The 21,813-nt window shown below is 40.5% G+C and overlaps 3 protein-coding genes across 4 annotated transcripts; 1 reads left to right on the top strand and 2 right to left on the bottom strand.

Annotated features, from left to right (window-relative positions):
- Window positions 1–679: 679 nt before the first annotated feature.
- ddx42 (DEAD (Asp-Glu-Ala-Asp) box helicase 42) lies at window positions 680–8,280 on the bottom strand. Its single transcript, XM_070922590.1, has 18 exons — window positions 8,235–8,280; window positions 7,050–7,268; window positions 6,769–6,919; window positions 6,607–6,668; window positions 6,161–6,197; window positions 5,620–5,772; window positions 5,392–5,496; window positions 5,038–5,157; window positions 4,756–4,932; window positions 4,507–4,635; window positions 4,308–4,407; window positions 4,177–4,224; window positions 4,003–4,100; window positions 3,441–3,717; window positions 2,989–3,215; window positions 2,796–2,906; window positions 2,519–2,629; window positions 680–1,990 (listed from the first exon to the last, which is right to left on the bottom strand). The coding sequence occupies exons 2-18, from the start codon at window positions 7,259–7,261 to the stop codon at window positions 1,397–1,399; spliced, it is 2,712 nt and encodes a 903-aa protein (XP_070778691.1). The 5' UTR covers window positions 7,262–7,268; window positions 8,235–8,280; the 3' UTR covers window positions 680–1,396.
- Window positions 8,281–8,354: 74 nt separating this feature from the next.
- On the top strand, window positions 8,355–18,578 carry strada (STE20 related adaptor alpha). Of its 2 annotated transcripts, XM_070922591.1 has the most exons (12): window positions 9,735–9,746; window positions 10,238–10,295; window positions 12,490–12,518; window positions 14,056–14,158; window positions 14,568–14,689; window positions 14,894–15,002; window positions 15,104–15,227; window positions 15,794–15,965; window positions 16,125–16,229; window positions 16,488–16,741; window positions 16,831–16,873; window positions 17,357–18,578. In XM_070922591.1, the coding sequence occupies exons 1-12, from the start codon at window positions 9,735–9,737 to the stop codon at window positions 17,510–17,512; spliced, it is 1,287 nt and encodes a 428-aa protein (XP_070778692.1). In that variant the 3' UTR covers window positions 17,513–18,578. The 2 variants fall into 2 exon arrangements, with proteins under 2 accessions (XP_070778693.1, XP_070778692.1); XM_070922592.1 differs by lacking the exons at window positions 10,238–10,295; window positions 12,490–12,518 and adding an exon at window positions 8,355–8,468 and having other exon boundaries at window positions 9,681–9,746.
- On the bottom strand, window positions 18,348–21,028 carry rnf113a (ring finger protein 113A). Its single transcript, XM_070922593.1, has 10 exons — window positions 20,923–21,028; window positions 20,361–20,440; window positions 20,173–20,271; window positions 19,769–19,876; window positions 19,442–19,551; window positions 19,234–19,340; window positions 19,025–19,114; window positions 18,848–18,941; window positions 18,655–18,761; window positions 18,348–18,551 (listed from the first exon to the last, which is right to left on the bottom strand). Exons 1-10 carry the CDS (start codon window positions 21,026–21,028, stop codon window positions 18,484–18,486), a joined length of 969 nt encoding a protein of 322 aa, XP_070778694.1. The 3' UTR covers window positions 18,348–18,483.
- Between the last annotated feature and the right edge of the window lie 785 nt (window positions 21,029–21,813).

Raw genomic sequence — 21,813 nt, 5'->3', positions numbered from 1 at the left:
ATGGCTAACCGTGTTACTAGTAATATAACCGTTATATTACAATAATACTATTTACAACTTATCAGTGTTATCACAATAGATAACAAGTATTGACAATAACTGTACAATGAAGATTTATTTTTATCAGGAGATCAGTTTAGCTTGTTAAAGCTGCAGCTTCTGGTGTCTAGTACCCATCACTGCACCTCGTCTTTTTTCATTTGTATTGTAAAACTGTGCAATAACAAACAAAGATAGACAAGCCAAGGGTCAAGGGGGTAAATAAAGTGTAAGAAAAGAAAAAAAAAGAAAAAAAAATAGGCTTTGGGGTTTGTGCTCAGCAGTAGTTTGTATGTACTGTTGCATTTACATTATGAACATTTTTAGGTTTTCTGTTTTGTGTCCACTTTTGTGAGATGATAAAAAGATTTATAATATAATACTGTTTTTGTTGTTTTTTGTCACGGCACATTCTCACCAGTGTCAAGGCAGATGTGACAGCATGAGTACTTCCGGTAAATATGTTTCTTTATAGGAAAACATTTAAGAAAAACTATTATAGACGTATTTGGCGATCAGAGAAAAACATTATATTCATTTAAAGTCTGACCTGAGGACAACAGCTGTGCAGATGTTTTCAGTGGGAAAACAACAGTGACATAGTTTAGACTGTAGTAGAAAGCAGATACAAAAGTAGATGCCAAAGGAGTCTTTTTAATCAAAACTTCACATTTTCCACGTGTGAATGAACACTTGAAATTCTTCTCATACAAACAAATGCATCTTCTTGAAAAACATTTCAAAAGCATAGACAGACTAAATGCCAAGGAAAGGCACTTCACTAAAACTTGAATACAAGACACAAAAAGAACCATACAGTTTTTGACATGTACGTGTGACTGTGAATCATCACAGAGCGCCTTCAAAAATGAGACTGTTCTAAGAGTTAGCTTCGTAGATTAACAAAACGCAAACACACAAACACACTTGGCAAAGATCCAAAATAAAGAGTCAGATTTGCAAGCACAAAAGCAAGTTTGGAGCTCAGTAAGAGGAAACAAGACAACAACCAACATATCCTAACTTTAAATTGTCTACCGACAGTAGGATTCATTACAGCTCTATTGCTTGATCCTATTAACTTACAATAACAACAGTCTTGATGGTATATATACAGTGGCTGTCTCTGAGCTGCTTGTGTTGATCTGCCTGACACACTCTGTTGAGCTCTGACCAAATCATGAGGTCCTAACCACCCTGATAGGAGCACCAGTACACTTTTATTTAAAGTCCACAAAATCCCCCCTGTGCTTGCGTCAGCCTCTGATATGCTCTGCTATCTGCCTACACAAGAGACAAGCTCATCATGGAGCAGTTGGTTGCACGTATTATTCTATTGATGCATTAATTTTTTTCTTTAGTTGTCCCATCTGCTCTTTCTACGTTTTGGTGGTTCGGGGACAGCAAAGCTATCATCTCCTCTATCCCTCCCCTCCCCCCTGTCTCCCCCATCCCTCTCACTCCTCCGATCCTCTCTGTCCCTCCTGCTTCCATCTCCGTTACGACTATCGCTGTGGCGGCTGCTGCTGTGGCGTTCCCGGTCCCCGTAGCGGTCACGATCTCTGTCTCCATGGCGATCCCGGTCTCCGTAGCGATCCTCTCCACTGTGTCGATCGCTCCTGTCGCTGTGGCGGTCGCGATCTCTGTCTCCATGGCGCCCCCGATCCTCCCCGTGTCTGTCCCGTGAGCTGTCTCTCTGTGAGGGAGGAGCAGGCGGAGGGTAGCTGTGCTGTGAACTGGTTTGACTGGTGGGCACCGAGCTCAGGGAGCCAGCGCTGGTGAAGCCGGATATGGACAAGGTGGCGCCCTGGGGCCGCTCTGAACCGTTGGCGGCCTCCGTGGGCACAGAGCTCAGGCTGCCGGCACTGGTCCAGCCTGATGAGCTGCTGGACTTGGTGCTTAGCTTTGGAGGGCCACTGGACGCGGCCACGAAGTGGCTCTTATACTGAGCCTAGAGGAAAAAGAGGAAGAGATTAGCTGCCCAGGAGGCAAACGAGAAATCCTTCCTTTTTTTATAAATTTGCAGGGTGGTGATAGGATGCTGGTTAATATACAGCTGACTAAACCATTTCTTGGCCAGGTGCTAAGGTTTTTTGTCACTTTACTACCAATGATACTGGTACTTCAGGGCCCTGTGCTGTGAGTGAATGACTGGCAACACAACAGTTTTAGACATTTTAAGAAATACTACAGTATTCCCAACTGGTTAAAGAAAACAGAATACTTTAACTAACTGTCAAACATTACACAATAACAATAAATTAGTATTTTAGTATCAAGTTAAAGTGTATGAATTTTAAGTATGAAAACATGAATTACACACATATGTAGATTCTTACAAATTAACTGAAATAGAAGTGGAGCAAAACAAAAAATAAAATAAATAAATATGAAGACATAAAAAGACAATCAGAAATAGGCAGTATGAAAGAAAAAGAAAATCATCTCAACAGAACAACAACATAAGAGAGAGTTCTACCTGGAAGGCTTGTTTCATCGCAGACATGCGATCTCCCATTGCCCCAGTGGCTGGTTTGCTGTAGTTTTCAAAGCTACTAGTGGAAGACAACAAGCTGCTGCTGCTGCGTTCCTGCAAAGACAACAAAGAGTTACTCACATCTCTCTGAATTTTCTCCAAAAGAAGGCTCAAAGTTTACAGGTGTAGTCTGGAATTGTTGTTAACTTGTGTTCATTTTACAGTTATACCCACAATATACAAGATTTGCAGATTTCAAGTGTATTAATTAGTAACTCACAGAACTTTCAGCCCCTAGGCCTGGTCTCTCTCTGTAACCCAGACCCCCTCCGCCAATATTCAGCCTCTTTCCTTTACCACCCTTGAATCTGGATTTCCTGAACCAGGGATTCTGGGGGAAAAAGATGTCAACAGAACAAAGTTAAAAACATTCACTCTTATAAACCAAAACATCTTTGACTTCTTTATCTCACCTGCATGGCTAAATCCATCAGTTCTTTGGAAACGGCTTGATTAGCTCCCTCGAGATTTCTCACAAGGTCACCAGCGAATGCGGTGTCTTTGTTGGCGAGGAGAGTGTAAGCCACACCCTTCTCTCCAGCGCGACCAGTTCGACCAATCCTGTGTGTGTGCGTGTCGATGTCTCGTGCCACGTCGTAGTTCACCACCGTGCGAATGGATGGGATGTCCAGACCACGAGCTGGGGATGAATAAAACAGGAAGCAGGAAAATGTTAAACTATTTTAAATGTACAAGTTGATACTATAGTTTTGTTACTCTGCTCCCAATATACAGTTAACTAAACTGTCACTTCACAGAGCAAATGTTTGAAATGGGACACGAACACGTTCATCTGAATGTTCAAACAGAAAGTGACAAGGAGGGCAAGAAATGGGAAGTAGAATACACCTCCTCTTGTACCCACCAGCTACATCAGTGGCCACCAGAACAGGCAAATTCTTCTTCTTGAAGTCACTGATGACCTTGTTCCTCTCACTCTGGTCCATGTCTCCGTGCAGGAGGCCCAGGCTGTAGCCCTCCTGGGTCAGGTTAGTAGCCAGTTCCTCACAGTTTGCTTTCTTGGTGACGAAGATGAGGACTGAGCCAGAGGAGGTGAACTCGACCAGCCGCCGAGTCAGCCAGCCCCATTTATCCGTCCCGCTGGGCAGCAGCTCCACCACCTGGGTCACATCCTCATTGGCCTGTTCAGAAAGGAAGGTTATTAAAACATGGGATCTGTATGTTAAAGTGTCTTTTTTTGTTTCCCACATTTTCAAGTCGAACATTATTTTACATACATATACATGCTTTAAAATTTTCAATGAAACGTTAAATTAGGAGTATTGTAACTGTATTTAGTAGCCTAAAATTTGTGTTTTGGGCCTTTGAGACACACTGAAAAAGGAATAAATTAGCAAATTAGTCTCTTTGTGTACAGCTCTAAAAAATGTATTCTGAGTTCGCAGATAATGTGTGACACTACATACCTCTCCAATGTCTCCCTGCACCACACGAATAGGATCTACCAAGATGTCTCTGGCAAGCCGCTCGATCTTCTTTCGGAAAGTAGCGCTAAACAGAAGGGCTGTGAAGGAAGTCACGTTAAGAAGTATAAATATGACAATGAAACATTGTTTTCATACTTAAGAAAATGCACTTACTCTGTCTGTCTGGGCGGACGTGGCTGGCAACAGATCTAACCTGATATTCTGAAAGGGAAAAGAGAAATAAGCTGCAGTGCACAAAACAGGTTTACAACATCTTTGCTACAGCACTGATAAGGCCAACCCACCAAAGCCCATATCAAACATGCGATCTGCCTCATCAAACACCAGGTATGACACTCTCTGCAGGGACGTGGCCTTCTTTTTAACGTGGTCAATCAGACGACCCTGTGCAAACACACACGAAGAGTCAATTTCACATTAGTTGCAGTAGAGAGTGAATTTTCTTATTAGAAAGCAGGTCAAAGTCAAAAGTTGGTCTCTTACCGGAGTGCACACCACAATCTCTGCTCCCTCCTGCAGAGCTTTGGCCTGCTCCCACATGCTGCCTCCTCCGTAAACCGCCACAGAACGCAATGAGTAGGCCTTCCCAAAACGCTTACATTCTGCATGGATCTGGCAAACATTTAAAATGACACACACATTAGTGAACCAACTCGCTTACCAATGTATTTTTTGTTAATACAGCAAATATCCTATATACATCCACAAAGTCTGACTCATCACATTTCGTACCTGCTGACAAAGCTCTCTGGTGGGACACACAATGACTGCGATGGGCCCTTCTCCTGGCTCCAGTTCCTTTTGGTCCATGATGTGAACCAGCATGGGCCAGATAAAAGCTGCCGTTTTGCCACTACCAGTTTTTGCAATACCAATCATGTCACGTCCAGAGAGAGCTATAGGCACACCCTAAAAACCAGATTGAGAACAAAAACAACAAAGATTCTTCATGAAATCATTTTTTAAAAAGAATATTCAATTACGTTGCAATCTTAAGATGAACTTGCACAATACCTGGCACTGGATCGGTGTGGGCTGAGTGTACTCAGACTTGCGGATTTGGTGCATTAGCTGCTCATCAAAGCCGAAGTGGGCAAAGCTAGTACAAGGTTTGGGAGGAGCAGCACCAGAAACCTGAGAAAAACAAGATAAAGAAATCAAAAGACATTCAGAACATTTACACATACATACAGTACACACAAACATAGTTTTTTTTCCACAGCGACCAACCACTGCAAGAAATATTGCTAAAAACGGGACTGGAGCCAAAAAAAATGACTGAATAATTAAAAAAGAAATCATTTGCAAAATCAATAACTATAAGCTATATAAAATTTATATACAAGTATGCATGAATCCCAGACTTACCCTCAAGTTCAGTTTGTGCCTTAACTCCAACACTTGAGTTCCAGTCAGGTTGCTGAGCTCCTCATGCTCATTGTAGAAGTTTTTCTCAAAGGGCGGGTAATCAATCTGTAAAAAAAAACACCACCCAAATCCCTCATATTACACATGTTAAAAGACATAAAATGTTGATCCATAGTTGAGAAAAACACTCCTAAAGTGTCTACGCTCAATCAGTATCGTCAACTGTACCTCAGAGTGGTCAATGGGAGGAAGCGGCAAGATAATTTTCTTGGTGGCAGAAGCGATTGGGTTCCCGTCACTGTCATAGTCAATGTTTTCATCCTCCTCCTCTTGGGTCAGCCCAGCTGTGGGATTCTCTGCCATGTAGCGGAAGTAGGCTTCCTGCAGAGAGCAGAGCAATTCATGTGAAAAACTGAGCTGGTTTGCAGTCTACCAGAGCATTCAGGCACCAGTAACTGACAAATACTTGAAGAGACATTCAGCTTTATAACAGAAGGATAAAATACTGTTCACTATCTGATATCAACTATTCTGTCACTTGCTGACATAAAATTAAACATGCTTTTTTCACACTTTCTAAACAACAAAAATAATCTACACAAGAGAAACAACTCCACCATAATAATCCTAAATGCAACCTGCATGGTCAGATAGAGGAGAAGGTGGGGGGCTTTATAAGATTAGAGAGGGTCGATTTAGGGAATGTTTGGTCTGGAGAACTCTCTGACCAACGATGTAGTGGATGAAGAACTTTGGAGGGCTCACTCACTTGTTCATCTTCTTCTTCAATGTCATCACGAATACCCCTGAAATGACAAGCGGAGAAAAAAAAAACTTCCCTGCGGCTCGTTCATACACCCAAGACAGCCCACATCCCATTATGACTAAGGTCACTCTGGTTACCTGATGATATATATTAAGCCAGCAAAAACATTGCTGGATGTAAAATGCTTTGTGCCAGTAACTGGAGAAACTTAAAATATAATTTCTGCATAAAGATAAATTGCTATTTTGTTAAAGCAGTGAATTATACAGGAGTTAAATACAAATTAACAGTATAATTATCCCACATTAGTGGATTTATACTTTCACTTTTGAATTTTAATTCAGTTGTGGGCAATCATTTTTTCATTCTGGTCAAAACACCTACACAAGGACCTTAGAAGTGACTCAAAATCAAACTAATGAAAAAGTGTGAGCACAATTAAGTCTTACTTGGCAGACTTTTTCTCCTTTTCCTTTTCCTCTAGTTTCCTCATGTCTTTAGCTGCTTGGTTCTGGAGGAAAGAAAACAAATATTTGTTAGAGAAAAGAGCAGATTAAGCATCTAGAAGCATATTCTAGTTTATTTCTGCCCAACTGTAATTGTCTTCTCACCTCAACCTCTGCCATGAAGGCATCCAGTGGATCATCTTCACTGTCTGAGCCACCACCAGACTGCATCTGCTGCCGTGTGGGTGAGTTCTCAGCTGGAATGTACGGCAGATCCACATTGCTGCTGGACTCCTCTTCATCATCTTCAAAATACCTTGTTGAAAATGACAAAGGTGCAGTTTATAATTATTCAATACCACAAATCACATTATATACTGATAGTTTTGTCATAGGTGGAACTGAACAAGTGTATGGGAGAGACGTAATAATAACATAATACTCACGCATTTTCTTCATCAAAATTAGCTCTTTTGGTCCCTATTTTGTAGAATGATGGGAGCTGTTGGTTCTTCCCATATCCCCCACTTGATCCTGTGGCTCCGAATGATGTGTGAGATTTCTGAGTAAGTTCAGGTTCCTCTTTTTTCCCTGCAAGGGAAAATCCTCCAAACCCAAACCCTCGCTTCACACCTGGACCACCTTTGTTCCAGTTCATGGCTGTACTGTGAAAACAAGAGGGGGGACAGTCTTTAAAGTCTTAAAATCGCTCTGTTATTATACCAAATCCTGTTAAAAAAAATGTGGTATTTGATTGTCTGCCTTGGTTCATTACTGAAGGTGCTCCCAATAAAAAGTGACTCAGCACTTGTCTGATTCATGGAAAACTCTCTTCAGCTTGCCATTTAGTCAACAAGGACCACTAATAGCAGGTGTACTTTGATGGACGATGACGGTTTCACTGGAAACAATAGTAGTAAATAAGTAGCCCTGACTGCCATTCACTTTGCTGGTGAAATCGTTTTATTGGTTAGTTGCTTTTTAAACAAACAGAATAATCTGTCGCATACTTTTAGCGACTTCTTCCACTGCAGTAACGTTAGCTACACACTGTACAGAACAACATTAGCTAAACAACATAACGTGTGCATAGCTATAAATCTACGTAGCTACGTAGGTTAAACACAAGATGTTACAATAAATAACATTACTCGCAATTAATAAGACATTTTAATTAATTTCAATGTCCATGGAGGCACGCATGTTTGCAAAGAATTCAACAGTTATCAGGCATAATTTAAGTGGGGTTCTGCAGCAGAGAAGGTTATCAGGCTCAGAAACTAACGTTGACGTAACCGCGTTAACATAAACACAGTTAATATGCTAAATAGGACGGTACAAAGCAATACAGCATGGGGAATCAGCTGCTGGCAGGTGGTTAATCTGCATTACAGTAATTTTATAACATCCTAACTTTGACACCATCTATCTGTTCATCACGTTAGCGTTAGCTCAAGGCCGCAAAATGAGGCCGAGGTGGGGGTGTGCGAGGCTAGGGTCTGACGTACACTTCGTCGTGAATGTGGTTTTAGTTAGGGTGCCTTTCACAACCCCGTGTAGTATACGATAACATTTTCCGTTGACTTAATGTATCGATCATTTTAGGACAGTGGCTAACAGGGCGTATTTACCTGTTTCTGATGCCAGTAAACGCTCCAGTGTTTTCGCCAAGCGGTGGCTGCGTCATCAGTGCGCGCAGAGTTTCTCAGTGGGTGTAGTCGTTCATACGCGACACGGCGCTCAACCAAGAAGGCGTAGTGGAGAGCTGCCAAAAACATCTCGCTGGGGAAGATGGCTAGCTAAATAAGTTATCCTGAAATATGATATTACTCCAACGAGACATTGCTATTCTAAACATTATATAGGTAAGTTATTAAAACATTAAAATAATGCTATTTCTCATAGCTAAAATAAGTCACGGTAGTTGCTTTAGCTAACGGTAATTTACTATTGCTAGCCTGCGCCCTACATCAGAGCATTAGCGAGCTATTAGCACGAACTGAGCGCTGCTTGTGACGAATCTGCTATAAGATAGTGAATTGTTTTGTCTTTGTCTGTTCAAATTACTTAATTTGCAGTCGCTGGAAGTCAGCATCACTGTGTTTGCATTAGAAACAACATTATTCAAGCGTGAATGTTGATTGGTTTCAACCTCAATATCGGTGTGAATGAAGATATCACTCAAGTCAGCATTAACTACTGAGCGATCATCTGGCTGGTAGACTTTATTTTGCTGTGGAAGGTTTAATTATCACTTTACTAAGTAATAACGTATATGCATTACATGCATTAGGCAAGACAAGTTAATACGTTTGGTAGTAATTTCATACAGTATCACTTCAAATATTATCAAAATGTGTGTATTATATGTGTAGTAGTGATAATAGCTCTTATTGGCAAAGATGATTCAGCTAGAGGTTAATTCTCAGCTGATTCAGTGGTATCATTCATGTCTTACAAATAGAGTGCTGATAGTTCAAGTTAATCAGACATATTTAATTTCCATTGTTACTAACACCTCAGGGTTGTGTGAGCTCACCTTTACTCTTCACACTTTATACAGACGATTGTAAAACTAATTGATATTGATGGTACAACAACTATTGTTGTACCATCAATACCTTTCTTAGGAGACTGAGGTCATTTGGAGCAAACACACAGATTATTACAGTTATTATTTTTCTAATTTATATTACAGAGTGTTATGCAATATTGAATCAGTGCATGGTACAATTGCCTCTCTGTTCAGTTTAAAGCTAGACTGCTACAGTATGTATTTGTTCAAAGATTGTGGGTCACACGCTTGAGTCAAACTGTGTATACAAAAAGAATGTTGTCTTTGAGGGACGCCACTCATATTTTATTTGAAGAATATCAGCTTTTGATATATGTTTGCAGTAACTGTTTTGTTTTGTTAAATGTTGTGTTTTGTTATGTTTGTGAAACAGTGTAAGCCCTGGAATGCAAGACAAATTTCAGAAACATATTCTGATAATGAAGTGAAATAAAATAAAATCAAATAAATCGACCAGACAGAGACATCTTATCCTTCACAGTTTTTTCACTTGTCTTCACAGGTATTCCCTGGATGTGTTTTCAGCATTTCATATGTAACACACTCAAGAGGATCCATGTCTTTTCTTGTAAGTGTTTGCCAGGTACCTCCTATTTTAGACATAGGCTTACAAGGCCAGTTTCCTGAACAAGTGTTAAATGTGATTCTGGACCAAGGATTAAATCTACAGTACTCGTATGTTTTTATCTATATTTTCCATTGAAGTTTGTCTTTGGTCCTGGAAAAGGCTTAACAAAGGGAAATCGGCCTATAATCACATTTATGACAGTTTTCATTGCAAGCAGCCAGACACTGTTGTCATCATGATAAGACAATAATGTATTATATATATATTTTTTTATAAGTTCTTACAGAGACCTGTTTGAGAATGTAAAATCTTGCTCTCTATGACTTTCTCTTCCACACAAAAGAAAACTTTTACAGCTGGAAATTAGGAAGTCAACATGATCCAATCTTTATTCAACAGCTTTAAATATGTTTGTGTGGAACATTTCCTTATTCTTGCTTGCATTTTCTCTATTTTCTCCATGTTTCTCTCTTTTCTCCTCTGTCTGTCAGCGTTGGGTATCTGAGAAATTGAGTGTGGAGAGCCTGCGGGATTTGGAGTTATTTGGAGGTGAGGTCCAAGGCAAGCCAAGATACAACAAAAGCAACATTCCCAAACCACTGCTTACACATTAGGCCCTTCATCAGCACAAACACAAAAAAACTTTCTGTTCTAGTTGAAGCTTTGCTCTAAGTGAGTGGTTTCTTTGCTCTGCTTCTCAGAAGTTTTCCATCCAGTCAGTCAGCAATCTGTTACCTGTCTTAAGTCTGTGCCCTTTTATTTAATGCTACTTTTGATTGTGTTTATCTTACGTGTAAAAAGGTTGCATACTTGGCTGTAATATACTTTCGTTTGCCATTATTCCTAAATTCTCCCTCTTGTTGTAACTCGTGTTTAACCACATTTGCTTTATTGAGCAACAAAATCCGAATTTAATCAGAACTAGCTTTCAAGCTGGCAATTACAAATAGTATATACATGTTTTTGTGTGGGCTGGTGTATCTCCTGAATTGCAAAATAATAGCAGTCTAAATTGATAGTAATCCAAATAGTGCATACCCAGCGGGTTATTAGAGGCGAAGACTATCACTCAGTTCAAGACCTGTAGATTTTCATTTCCGTTCCAACAGTGTGTACGTAGTATTTTTTGGCACATTAGAAAATAAGAGTGAATAGAAATTATGCTGACTAGTTTATAGATGTGTTGGGGCTTAGTTTTGCCTTATTATGTTTAGGATTTTGTGTACCAGGTGCAGTCAGCTCAGAACAAATATACACATCTGTATGAAATCCTCACAAAGACACTCTCATGATCCACAGAGAAGGTCATAGCTCTTTTTTGTCAAATGTTTCATTGTGGCGTGGACCACCACAGCTAGACTCATGTTCACACAGTTTAGAAGAGAAAACTATTAAATGGCTGACATCTGACCTGAAACCGTGAATACCATAATTATTCAGACTGGCATACTTTCTGCTTCAATTAGTTAGTTATCCAATGTTGGCTACAGAGCTGCTTCTCTAGAGGGATTAGAGCTTAGGTGTCTTTTTCATTGTCACAGTTTTTGAATTCGGTGAGAGAGGTTCTTCTTATTATTAGCTTTTCCCAGTGGTCTGTGAATTAAAACCAACCACCTTCCAGTCATATATATGTCCTGTAGGCTGTGAAGGGACAATTTGATTGGTTGTATGTTCATAAAAGTAAGACGAAGCAAAAATGAGTCCTGAGAAAATACAGTTTCCCCAAATCTTACTCATTAAAAAAGGACCTCAAGGTCTGAATGCTTCGGTGCTTTTACCATCTATGTTACTACTGTCTGTCAATTTCTTGCCAAAATGGCTTAATATCCAGAAGCTACATTTATCAATGGTAATTCCCCACTGTAACTGAGTGTACTCCACTGGATTTATTCTGTGATATTTCCAGCAGTCACATTAAGACTCTAGATGACATTCTGAGTGAGTACTACAGTACTACTCTGTATGTGAAAGTAGAGTGAAACTTTTATTTTCAGGACTGTAGTTTGTGAGTTGCAAATTAGATATGAAGTCTTTCGATGCATCCTGAAGCTTAAAGAAAGCGTGGTTGTGGCTGTGTATCAGTGGTTTGTTTATCTTTTTAAGTGCCATGTTTCTCCTCATTAATAATCAGTATGATTTTTGGCACTTGTTTTAAGCTTTTTTGTAATATGGAAAGATTATGGCGGGGTGGATTTTGCTTGTTTTCTGTGCAAGCTTTGCAAGCCTCATTTGCATTTTCTTGCGAGCAGATCATTGCTCAGTGTTGCATGTTTGTCCAAGTGTTTCATTTCTCTTTTGGCTATGCTTGTTTCCATTGCTTTACATAATATCTGGGAAGAACCTGCAGGGTTTAGCTAGATTGTTTTTCCTTTTTGTGATTTGTTTGGTAAGAAAGTATTGAAGTCTATTATGCAGATGTAAGCACTTTACTGGGGTGAGAATTAATTTTTGCAGTGCAGTTTCATCATATTCCCACAAGTTATAAAAACTGAGTATTGATAATGATGCGTCACTTGTGGGTGGTCACATTAAAGATAAAGCTGCTGGTTCAGACAAATCCTGTAATCCTGTAACAGGGAAACCAGCAAAGGCCATCTATCAAATTCTGCAGCCTGCTGCAAACTCCCACTACCAGATGCTGCACTTCCCAGTTCAAGAGCTGCTCTAAACACAGATCCTTCTCCTTCTCTTGTTTTGTGTGTGTACATGTCTTTATGTCATTGATGTGGCTTTTCTACCCCAGAGCAAGCTCAGGGACTCTCTCACAGGAAAGTAAGTGTGGTACTCCTGTCACTGCATCATCATCCCCCATTTGCCTCTTGTGTATGTGCGTGCATGCATGTGTGCGCACAAAGATTTATATGTAGAGGAATCCACAAACCCCAAAAGGCTTTGCACATCTGTGTATGCATGAGTGTCTAGTTTATGACACGCTGTACATGCTCATAGTTCAGAAGGACATCTCACCTCACTCACCAGGGCTTCTGTTGGGGAAGACGGGGAGAATAAATAATCCTTTTGTACAGCCTAACATCTAAATAGCCTCAGAGTCCTCAGTCTGCTGTTAACATGCTCCAGGTAACTGCGTTGTTTTGGATTTTGGTGTCACCTGACTAAAAGTTAAATTTTTCCTAAGAACATTTTGTGTTGTGTTTGCGTTTGACACTTTCTGTCTGTGCTGACGGCGTGTTGTTGAGTTGATGGTGAACTGATAGTGTCACACTTTGATGTCAGCCACTGTGTAACCCTGCGGACTGTAGATGGATGGAGTTCCATGTGTTCAGCTTTAGCAATGCATGGCAACCCCCTCTGAATCTGATCACGATGGTAATTTGTACAGTAACCCATGTGATTAGATCAACATTTACAGATGTTCCCTTAACTGATGGCTGCCACAGCATGTGTTACTTCATGGCGTCATGCCACTTTGAATGTACAGTCTGTAAAGTTTATGTATGGCAAAAGGCAACGTTTGGCTTCACATTCAGAGAACTGTCCGCACATAGAACAACTCTTGGTTTTATCTCTTGGTTGTGTGTCTCTGATCTTGATCTTGAAGTCATCCCTTGCCCAAGGCCCATGCCTTGTAGGACACAATTATGCTCATGGAAGTGCACTATTCCAATTTTGAATGTGCAACATTCTGGTCACCATGGAAACAGTCCAAATATTCATACAGCTTGCCTTCATTTGCCTCCACAGCTTGCCACTGCAATCTGTCCATTTCCATCATTTGAGTGGCGATAAATTGATGGAATTCAGGAGTCCTCACTGCCTATAATATTAACTTTAACTGCATAAGTCTAAAATGATTTAAACACAGGAAGGCGTAGGCTATGTGTTGGCCACACTTTGTGATGTTGTATTTATTTGATATTCTGTTTTTAATAATATTATTATGGAAGCAGTAGTTAATCTAAGCGTAACCATATTTTATGGTTTCACAAATACTATCTATTGTAACTCTCTTGTGCCATAAAAACAACACTCGCAGTTATATATTGAATGGATCTATGGTAATGGAATATGTTTTCATTACTAGACTTGCAATATATATTGTATTTACTAAATATGTGTTTCCAATAATGTTTTCCAATCCTTGTTTTTCTTCTGTGGCTAGTGCCAGGGGTCATGCTAACACACCTTGATAATACACCTCAGCTTGTCCTTTGGTGATCTTTTGACAGTTCTCACACGCACAACCAACCCTCCGGTAGTCCCTCACAAGCACTTTAACACAGTCCTGCACTGCAGCAAGTGAATTCAGTGTCACAGTCCATCTTCATTCGCTCTACCTCTCTACCTCCAGGCCCATGAGGACAGTCAGGAGAGTCTGACCTCCATCCCACGTCGGGACACCATGGGCAGCTTCCTCCCTGACAGCAGCTCCTACGAGCTCCTCACCGTTATTGGTATGTAAAGGAAAAGACACACCTGGACTTGGCTGTTTGTATTGATTTCAAGATACACAAGTTCCATTAGTTCCAGACAGTTTTTTTTTATTAGCAGTAAGCCATTAGAAGCTGTATAAGCTAAAGTACAGCCTCTTGACATATTGTTTTGATGATGTTAATTCACTGCACAATTATGAAAAAACACAGTCTTCAATACACATTGGAGTTTTCAGTGAATGGTATCCAAATGGTAAAAATGTTCTTCTTTCACTTGTGCAGTGTTGTTTTTCGACAGTAGCTGAACAGTACTGTTGATAAACTATGTATTTGTTTGGTATTTTACAACATCTGTTCAACATAAATACTCAAAAACCAAGGACTGGAGGACATGAGTAGTTTGTTAATGAAGTCTGTGTCTTTGTTTTAGGCCGGGGCTTGGACGACTTGATGGCTGTGAACCTGGCTCGATATAGACCCACTGGGGAGCACGTAGCCATCCGACGGATCGACTTGGAGTCATGCACTAATGACATGGTTACCTACCTGCAGGTCTGCATCAGCACTCAACCCGATCACTCTGTTCACACCATGATTCAGCTCCCCCGTAGTCTTTGCCTCTCTCCTATCAGTGCATAAAATTCCCCTTCTTTCATCTCGCTGCTTCATTGGGAATACTTACGTAACCCTTGTGTCTGTGTTCTGATTAACTTTCTTGACATAATAAGGAGTCATTTCCTTTTCTCTGCCTCCCAGGGTGAACTACATGTGTCAAAGTTGTTTCACCACTCCAGTATTCTACCCTACAAGAGCATCTTCATAGCAGAAAATGAGCTGTGGGTCATCACCCCCTTCATGGCTTATGGTAAGAAATGAATGTATGTATGTTAACAATATTTTAAAGTAGCCTGTTCTGATAGAGGACAGCTTTCTGATTATGATTATCTGTGTTTGATGGTCTTTCAGGGTCAGCCAGAGATCTGATCTGCACACATTTCACTGATGGTATGACTGAGCTGACCATCGCTTACATTTTGCTGGGCATGCTCAAAGCTCTTGAATACATCCACCACATGGGATATGTGCACCGGTAAGATACACTTCTACATTGGGTCGGAGTTTTTAAAGGCACCACATATCATTTTCATGCCAAATCAAAACAATTCTCAGGGTGGAAACACACACATCCCGTATGCCATCATGTAACACTGAAAGCCAAAGTAATGACATTTTATTATGTTTAGGGAAGGGTGGAGGAGGTACATTGACTCTATGAAGCTGTTGCATAAAATCTTTCCAGGTGATATTAGAAGAGTTACAATAATAACAACAAACATATTCAAACAGTTCTGTGCAATCTAAATAAATAGGCTGCATAAGGTTATCAACCATTGTAGCATTACTTAGTCATTGACCAGGACTAACAGTGGTTGGGGAAGTCATTATGTCATAGTTGGAGAAGATGGACAAGCCAGTATTTTTGTCTTACACAATATGCTGTTCATTTTGTATTTTTTGTGCTTGTTTCTGGGCCTATACTTAAATTGGGTTTTAATAAATTGACATTATTGATAAACCAACATGCCAGTCTAACCATACTTTTATATACAGGTCAGTGTGATATTCAGTGTCTTAACTGTCTTTGTTTATGTGTAGGAGTGTGAAGGCCAGCCATGTGTTGATCTCTGCAGACGGACAGGTCTGCATGTCGGGTCTACGGAGCATCTTCAGCCTGATCCGTCACGGCCAGAGGGCCAAAGTTGTTCACGACTTCCCCCAGTACAGTGTCAAGGTGCTGCCCTGGCTCAGCCCTGAGGTGCTGCAGCAGGTATAGTACTGCATTCCTCTACAGTCATGCAGTATATAATACTATGTTTTAGTTTTGGAAATTAGTTCAAGGGTGACAGTTCTCCATGCTGCAATTAGCAGCAAAATTAAAAGGAAATTGACAGTAAATTAAATTTCATATTTGAATGTTTTTTCTCAGAACCTGGAGGGCTACGACTCTCGGTCAGACATCTACAGCCTCGGCATCACCGCCTGTGAACTGGCAAATGGACATGTGCCCTTCAAAGACATGCCAGCTACACAGGTGAGAAGAGGCCTATCAACTCCCTACCTGTTCTTCTACATCACATTATCTGTGGAAACTACTGTACATCATCTGTAATTGATTGATTGAAAAAAAAAATGCTTTGTCAATCAATCCCACTTTCAGTTTAATTTTCAGAAAACACTAAAGAGCACTGTGTTCAGTTATAAAAACTGTATATGGATGAAGCTGTCTGTAAGCTGCTGAAATCAAAGGGAAGGTAAAGTAACCCTCTCCATATCCCCTTCACTTCCACAGATGCTGCTGGAGAAGCTAAATGGGACGGTGCCATGTTTGCTGGACACCACCACTATCCCACCAGAGGAGCTGTCGCTGAAACCGTCCCGCTCTGGGGCTGATTCTGGGATCTGCGAGGGTCCAGGAGCCGGAGGCGTTCGCCACTCCAACGGAGAGCCCTCCTCCTCGTCTGCAGGACACCCCTACAACAGGACGTTCTCCCCACACTTCCACGCCTTTGTTGAGTTGTGTCTACAGCGAGACCCAGAAAAGAGGTTGGCCATTCTCTTCTTGCACAATATTGCAGTGGACGTTGTAGAAGTTTTAAGTTTCAAGACACTGTTTTCCTTTTGTTTTCCTTCAGACCGTCAGCCACCACTCTCGTAGGCCACCCCTTCTTCAAACAGGTGTGTAAGATACCAGGCTAATCCTGACGAAGACGAAGTGACTGACACTTTGTTTTGCATATGTCTTATGCTGTTATGTTTCTTTATTATATATCTTTTTGTCATGTGTCACTGCTTTGGTAAGTATTAAGGGTGGACATAATAAGCTCAGACTTCAGTCTACACCAGTTATTTCGATCAGAGAACATTTTGTTTTGTGTTTTTTTCTATAATGATTTAGTATTATTTAACCACTTCATGACTGTAAGGTCATTTTGTTGATATTGTGTATACTTCACTGAAGAAAAATAAAACTAAACTATCACTTATGAAAACATAAGTGACATAGTACATTTTCAACTATTTTATTATTAATTACCTTGGCCTTACTTTTAATCTACTACTAGAACTACTTTTATGAAATTGGGGGCGAATAAAAAGATTGATTTTGTTGAAAAAGTAATATTTAACTTTGTCCTCCAAATGTTCTTTTTCCCCTCTCAGATCAAACGCCGGCCCTCGGAGGCGCTGCCTGAACTGTTGCGGCCCGTGTCGCCGATCTCCAACTTCGAGAATTCCCAGCCGCAGGACTCTCCCTCTGGACTAGCCAGTCTGGAGTCGGGTCTCAGCCACCTGGAGGTGGACGACTGGGACTTCTGACAGTGGAGGACTCGGTGGGGAGACATTTGTAGGATTCTGATGGGGAACTCTCTGAGCATACAGGACGAGATCTGTTTTTGTAATGGTCCCCTTGTAAATAATTCAAATCTCAAACTAAAAGGAGTTGCTGTTCTCAGACCAGCAGCCATCTTGCCTCTTTTTGATGTCTCTCGCACGCTTTTGTTCTCTAGATATGCACAGACTCTTGCACTGCACTGATGGCCTCTCTATTTCTGACACACACATACATCTATTTACAGATGGTACTCGCATTACAAGCCCCCCTGGAGCCAAACACTGCAGGACTCCTCTATCCCTCATGCTGTAGCTGTGGTTTCAGAGGTCAATCTATGGATGTAGATGTAGCCTACACCTAAAGATTCTCATTAATTGGATCAGAGGGAAGCTGCTACTAAGTATTCAGATGGGGCACTCTACCTCTTGTTTGAACATGGCCACTTGATGTGGCCCATCTGCTCAGTGAGACCACCATAAGGGTGCACTCCGGTCCTCACAGCTCACTTAGTCAGCCCCCCTCTACACCAGATGGAAGGTTTTGACTTTGTCCCGAGGGTCAACTAGATGAACAGCATGTATACGCATTTCTTAGCTCTCTGCCTATGTTACAGTGTAAACTACACCTCATGCTTTACACATCACTTTTGTTGCACAGAGGTTAAGCATAACATCTGTTTAGTTTAACCTTCAGAGCATAGAAGTATGTATTTCCATGAACTTACTCTGGGTGTGATGTTACTTACGTCAAACGTGAATGTTACATTGGTGCTTGTTTTGTCTGCTTGTACATTTGACAGTGAGGCAAATGTCAAACTTGACTTTTAACAATAAACATTGTTCACTTAATGTTTTAACTTGATGGTAATACACAGTGAGGCAGTTAACTATCTAAAAAAAAGTTATTTTATTCAAAATGTACATGGACAAACACATAAGGGGAGGGTTGAAAAGGGCTAATCTTCCTCATCTGATGGTGGCTGGTCTGTTGCAGCATTATGTTTCTCCATCTTGGCCATCAACTCTGAAATAAAGGGCAAGTAATAGAAAACTCAGTTGAAGGGAATCATTAAGTTGCATTCATCACATTTTTTGAAGCGGTTTATTCCTTCTTTTGACTTGCTTACCTTTAGCGGGGTTGAAGACACCGTTGGTTTGAGTGTTGCACACATAGCAACGCTTGGACTTGCGGTAATGCTGAAGAGCACATACCTCACAAAAATAGTGCCTGCACCTGGAAGATATTTGACTGGTTAACACATTACAACTGATAATAAACAAGGCTCTGCACAGTGAAGAAGCAGAGGAAAAGAGGCTTACTTTGTGATGATGGGATTCTTGAAGGAATCTCTGCAGATGAAGCACTTAAAGGGCAAATCCTCCTCGTCACTGCTCACCTCGTAGTTCTCATCATCTAGATGAAAGCACAGTGTTGTTCAGGAAATGCTGGTGCAGGCACAAAAAAAAACTGACATGAAATTCCCCACCTGAACCCACCATTGGCTCCATATCTGCCCTCTTCCAGTTCCCTCTCAATCTGCCAGCCATGTTTGTAGTCCGATCTGTCGTGGAGGAACTTGCAGCTGTCTAATAGCAGGAGAGAAGAACATGAGGAACACTAAAGTGAATGGTCAAGGTGTTAAAAAAAAGTTTTAGTTATTCAACAAATGACTTTGATATTTTGATGGTACAAATCTCAAACCCACCTCCAAAACCACAAAAACCAGTCTCCTTATAGTCCTTGCAGATGTCCGGCTGGTAGTCCCACCTGACTGTGGCTCTCAGGTGTTCAGGGGCTCGGATTGGTCCTTTTCTGTTAAAAAGTTTGAAGGAAATTATATGTATCAACAATAATTGATTACATATTAGCATTCATAGGTGAATAAATGTCTTATGTCTCAGCCTTGTATTCACCTGACCATGCCAGAGGAGGCATTGCCCATGATGGTATCTTTCGGCTTGATGAATTTTTGGTAGTTGTTGATGCCGCGGTAGATTTTATCATCCTCTTTACCCTCCAGCTCCTGTTGAAGAAGTAAAAGAGTTTGTCCAGTAAGTATGAAACTTAAAAATTTTTTTGGCAGAAAAACAGTGTGCATAATTTAACATTTAAGCAGATCCTAGATTTTACCGTTATGCAAAGGCTGGTGAGATATTTCAGGTATGACTTGGTGCAGTTATACAACATAGTATGCCAATACTACATATTTAGCAAATAAATATCACCATGTAATCTCCTACCTCTTGGATTTTCTGACTCCTCTCAAAGATGGCCTGAGCGTCCTTGTCTCTCTCTGTGTCCAGCTCATATGTAGCAGTTGCACCCATGTCTTCGGGTCCCTCTGGTTTCTTATTGGGGGCAAGATTGAGAGAATAGAAAAGAGTGAGGGAAATTTCTACAGTACTTCCATCAAGCCAAGAGATTGTGGCTTCACAACAACATACCAGACTGTGAATGCACAAAAACAAACAGCCAGATCATCAGAGCTCAGACAAACATGGATGCAGATGGAGAACAACATTTTTCAGCCACTGAGAAGCTCTACTGGAGTAGCTGTAAGGTTGTTTAATTTGCTCATTGGCAGGGGGATTTAAACCACCATTTTTCTTACAAAATGCAATATGAAAGGAAAGTCTCAACTCACTGCTGACCGTGTGGACTTGTAGGCAACAGTGATCTTCTTGTCTTCTTTGTCATCTTCACTTTCACTGGAAGATACAGCGTCTCTCTCCACCTTCTTTGTCTGAACAGGTACGAGACCAGGGTCAGACTTACCTCACTATTAAACACAAAATGCATTTTAAAATATTATAATTATTATTATTATGGTACCCTTTGAATCATGGGGTTGATTCGAGTGTCTTTCTTTCCTTTTCTGACCACAGAGCTCTGGTCCTCGTCACTATTGCCATCTGAAAAAAAGAATAAGTTCAACTTATTTTTTTAAATTTTGTCTTGAAGTTGGAATACAAACTTTTTACAGTTACCATTCAAGCCCACAGGGGGGAGATAGCTGGCACTAGATCTGCCTATTTCTGTATTATTAATCTGTCAAGTGACTGGAATAAACTGGAGAGAGAGAAGATGCAGAGAAAAACGCAGCACAAATTAGGGAACTATTTCTTACCAGTGACGAAAAAATTCAACCTGCCCACAGTTTACAGAGTTGCTTTTATTTTTATGTCGTTTTTAACGCGTTGGGCTCTTATCGGGTAAATGTCATTGTCATTATTAACGACAGGAACAAAGAACACACAAACAATTGCCAGTTACTGTAACGTTAAGTTAACGTTTAGCTAGTTTCAGGACCGTTGACGAAGCCACAGCGTTACCAGCACAGCGGATTATCGCCATGAAAACCATTAGAAAAGTTAACTGAATGAGTAATTAGTACCTTTGTCGCTGTCGCTTGCTTTTCTCTTTCGTCCGGAGAATTTCTTAATAGATTTTTTGAACAAAAAAGTGCAAGGGCCCGCTTTCGGCTCGTCAGACTCCGCCATCTTCCCCTCAGTATATAAATAACCGCCGTCACCACAGCGCCCTCCAGTGTCTCGGAGTCTTTCAACTGCGACCTTGGTGAGTCGCCTCCTGCTGGGCAAGAGGAGAATCCATAATTTATTTATTCTAAAACCAAAACATATTGATTGTTTTTACTGTGTATGTTTTTTTATTATGTATGTTCGATTTTGTGCCCACTCTGTAAACCAATTTACCTTTGGGATAATACAGTTAATCAATCATTTTGGTATCATGTATGCCTACAATATCTTTATGGATATACTTTCACTTAAAAAGCTTTATTGAACTATGCAAAACAGGGAGGGGTATCAGACCAAACGTCTACATATACTGTACATAGGAGCTCTAGAACTGTATTGTACAAGGACAATAAAAATAAACAAATTCGATATAATAAAAATGAAATAAAGACTTGACTAAACATCAAATGCAGGAGGTTATTTGTGCCTCTCTGTCACAACGGCTGTCAGTGATGCATTAAAAATGTCCACATCAATGTTTGCTCATTTTGTTTGCTGTTCTTGATTTTTGAATATAATATTTCCCTAACAGACAAAAACATGTTATACAGTCATCAACAGATCTGTTAGTATGAGCAGATAAAAACAAAACTATGAATTCAGAAAAATTAATTAGTTGCCAAAGCAACTAAAATTATCTATCTGATGTTATTTTGAAGTTGTGTTTACACCTTGAAAGCAACGAGTTTAGCAGCATACAAAAATAGCCTACGTGAAGGCGTCATCTCTCAGCTGTGCCAAGTGCG

This window comes from Enoplosus armatus, chromosome 17 (genome assembly GCF_043641665.1).
Source record: "Enoplosus armatus isolate fEnoArm2 chromosome 17, fEnoArm2.hap1, whole genome shotgun sequence".
Taxonomy (NCBI): Eukaryota; Metazoa; Chordata; class Actinopteri; order Centrarchiformes; family Enoplosidae; genus Enoplosus; species Enoplosus armatus.
Note: the sequence above shows the minus strand (reverse complement) of the source record. Positions and strands in the feature narration are given on the sequence as shown.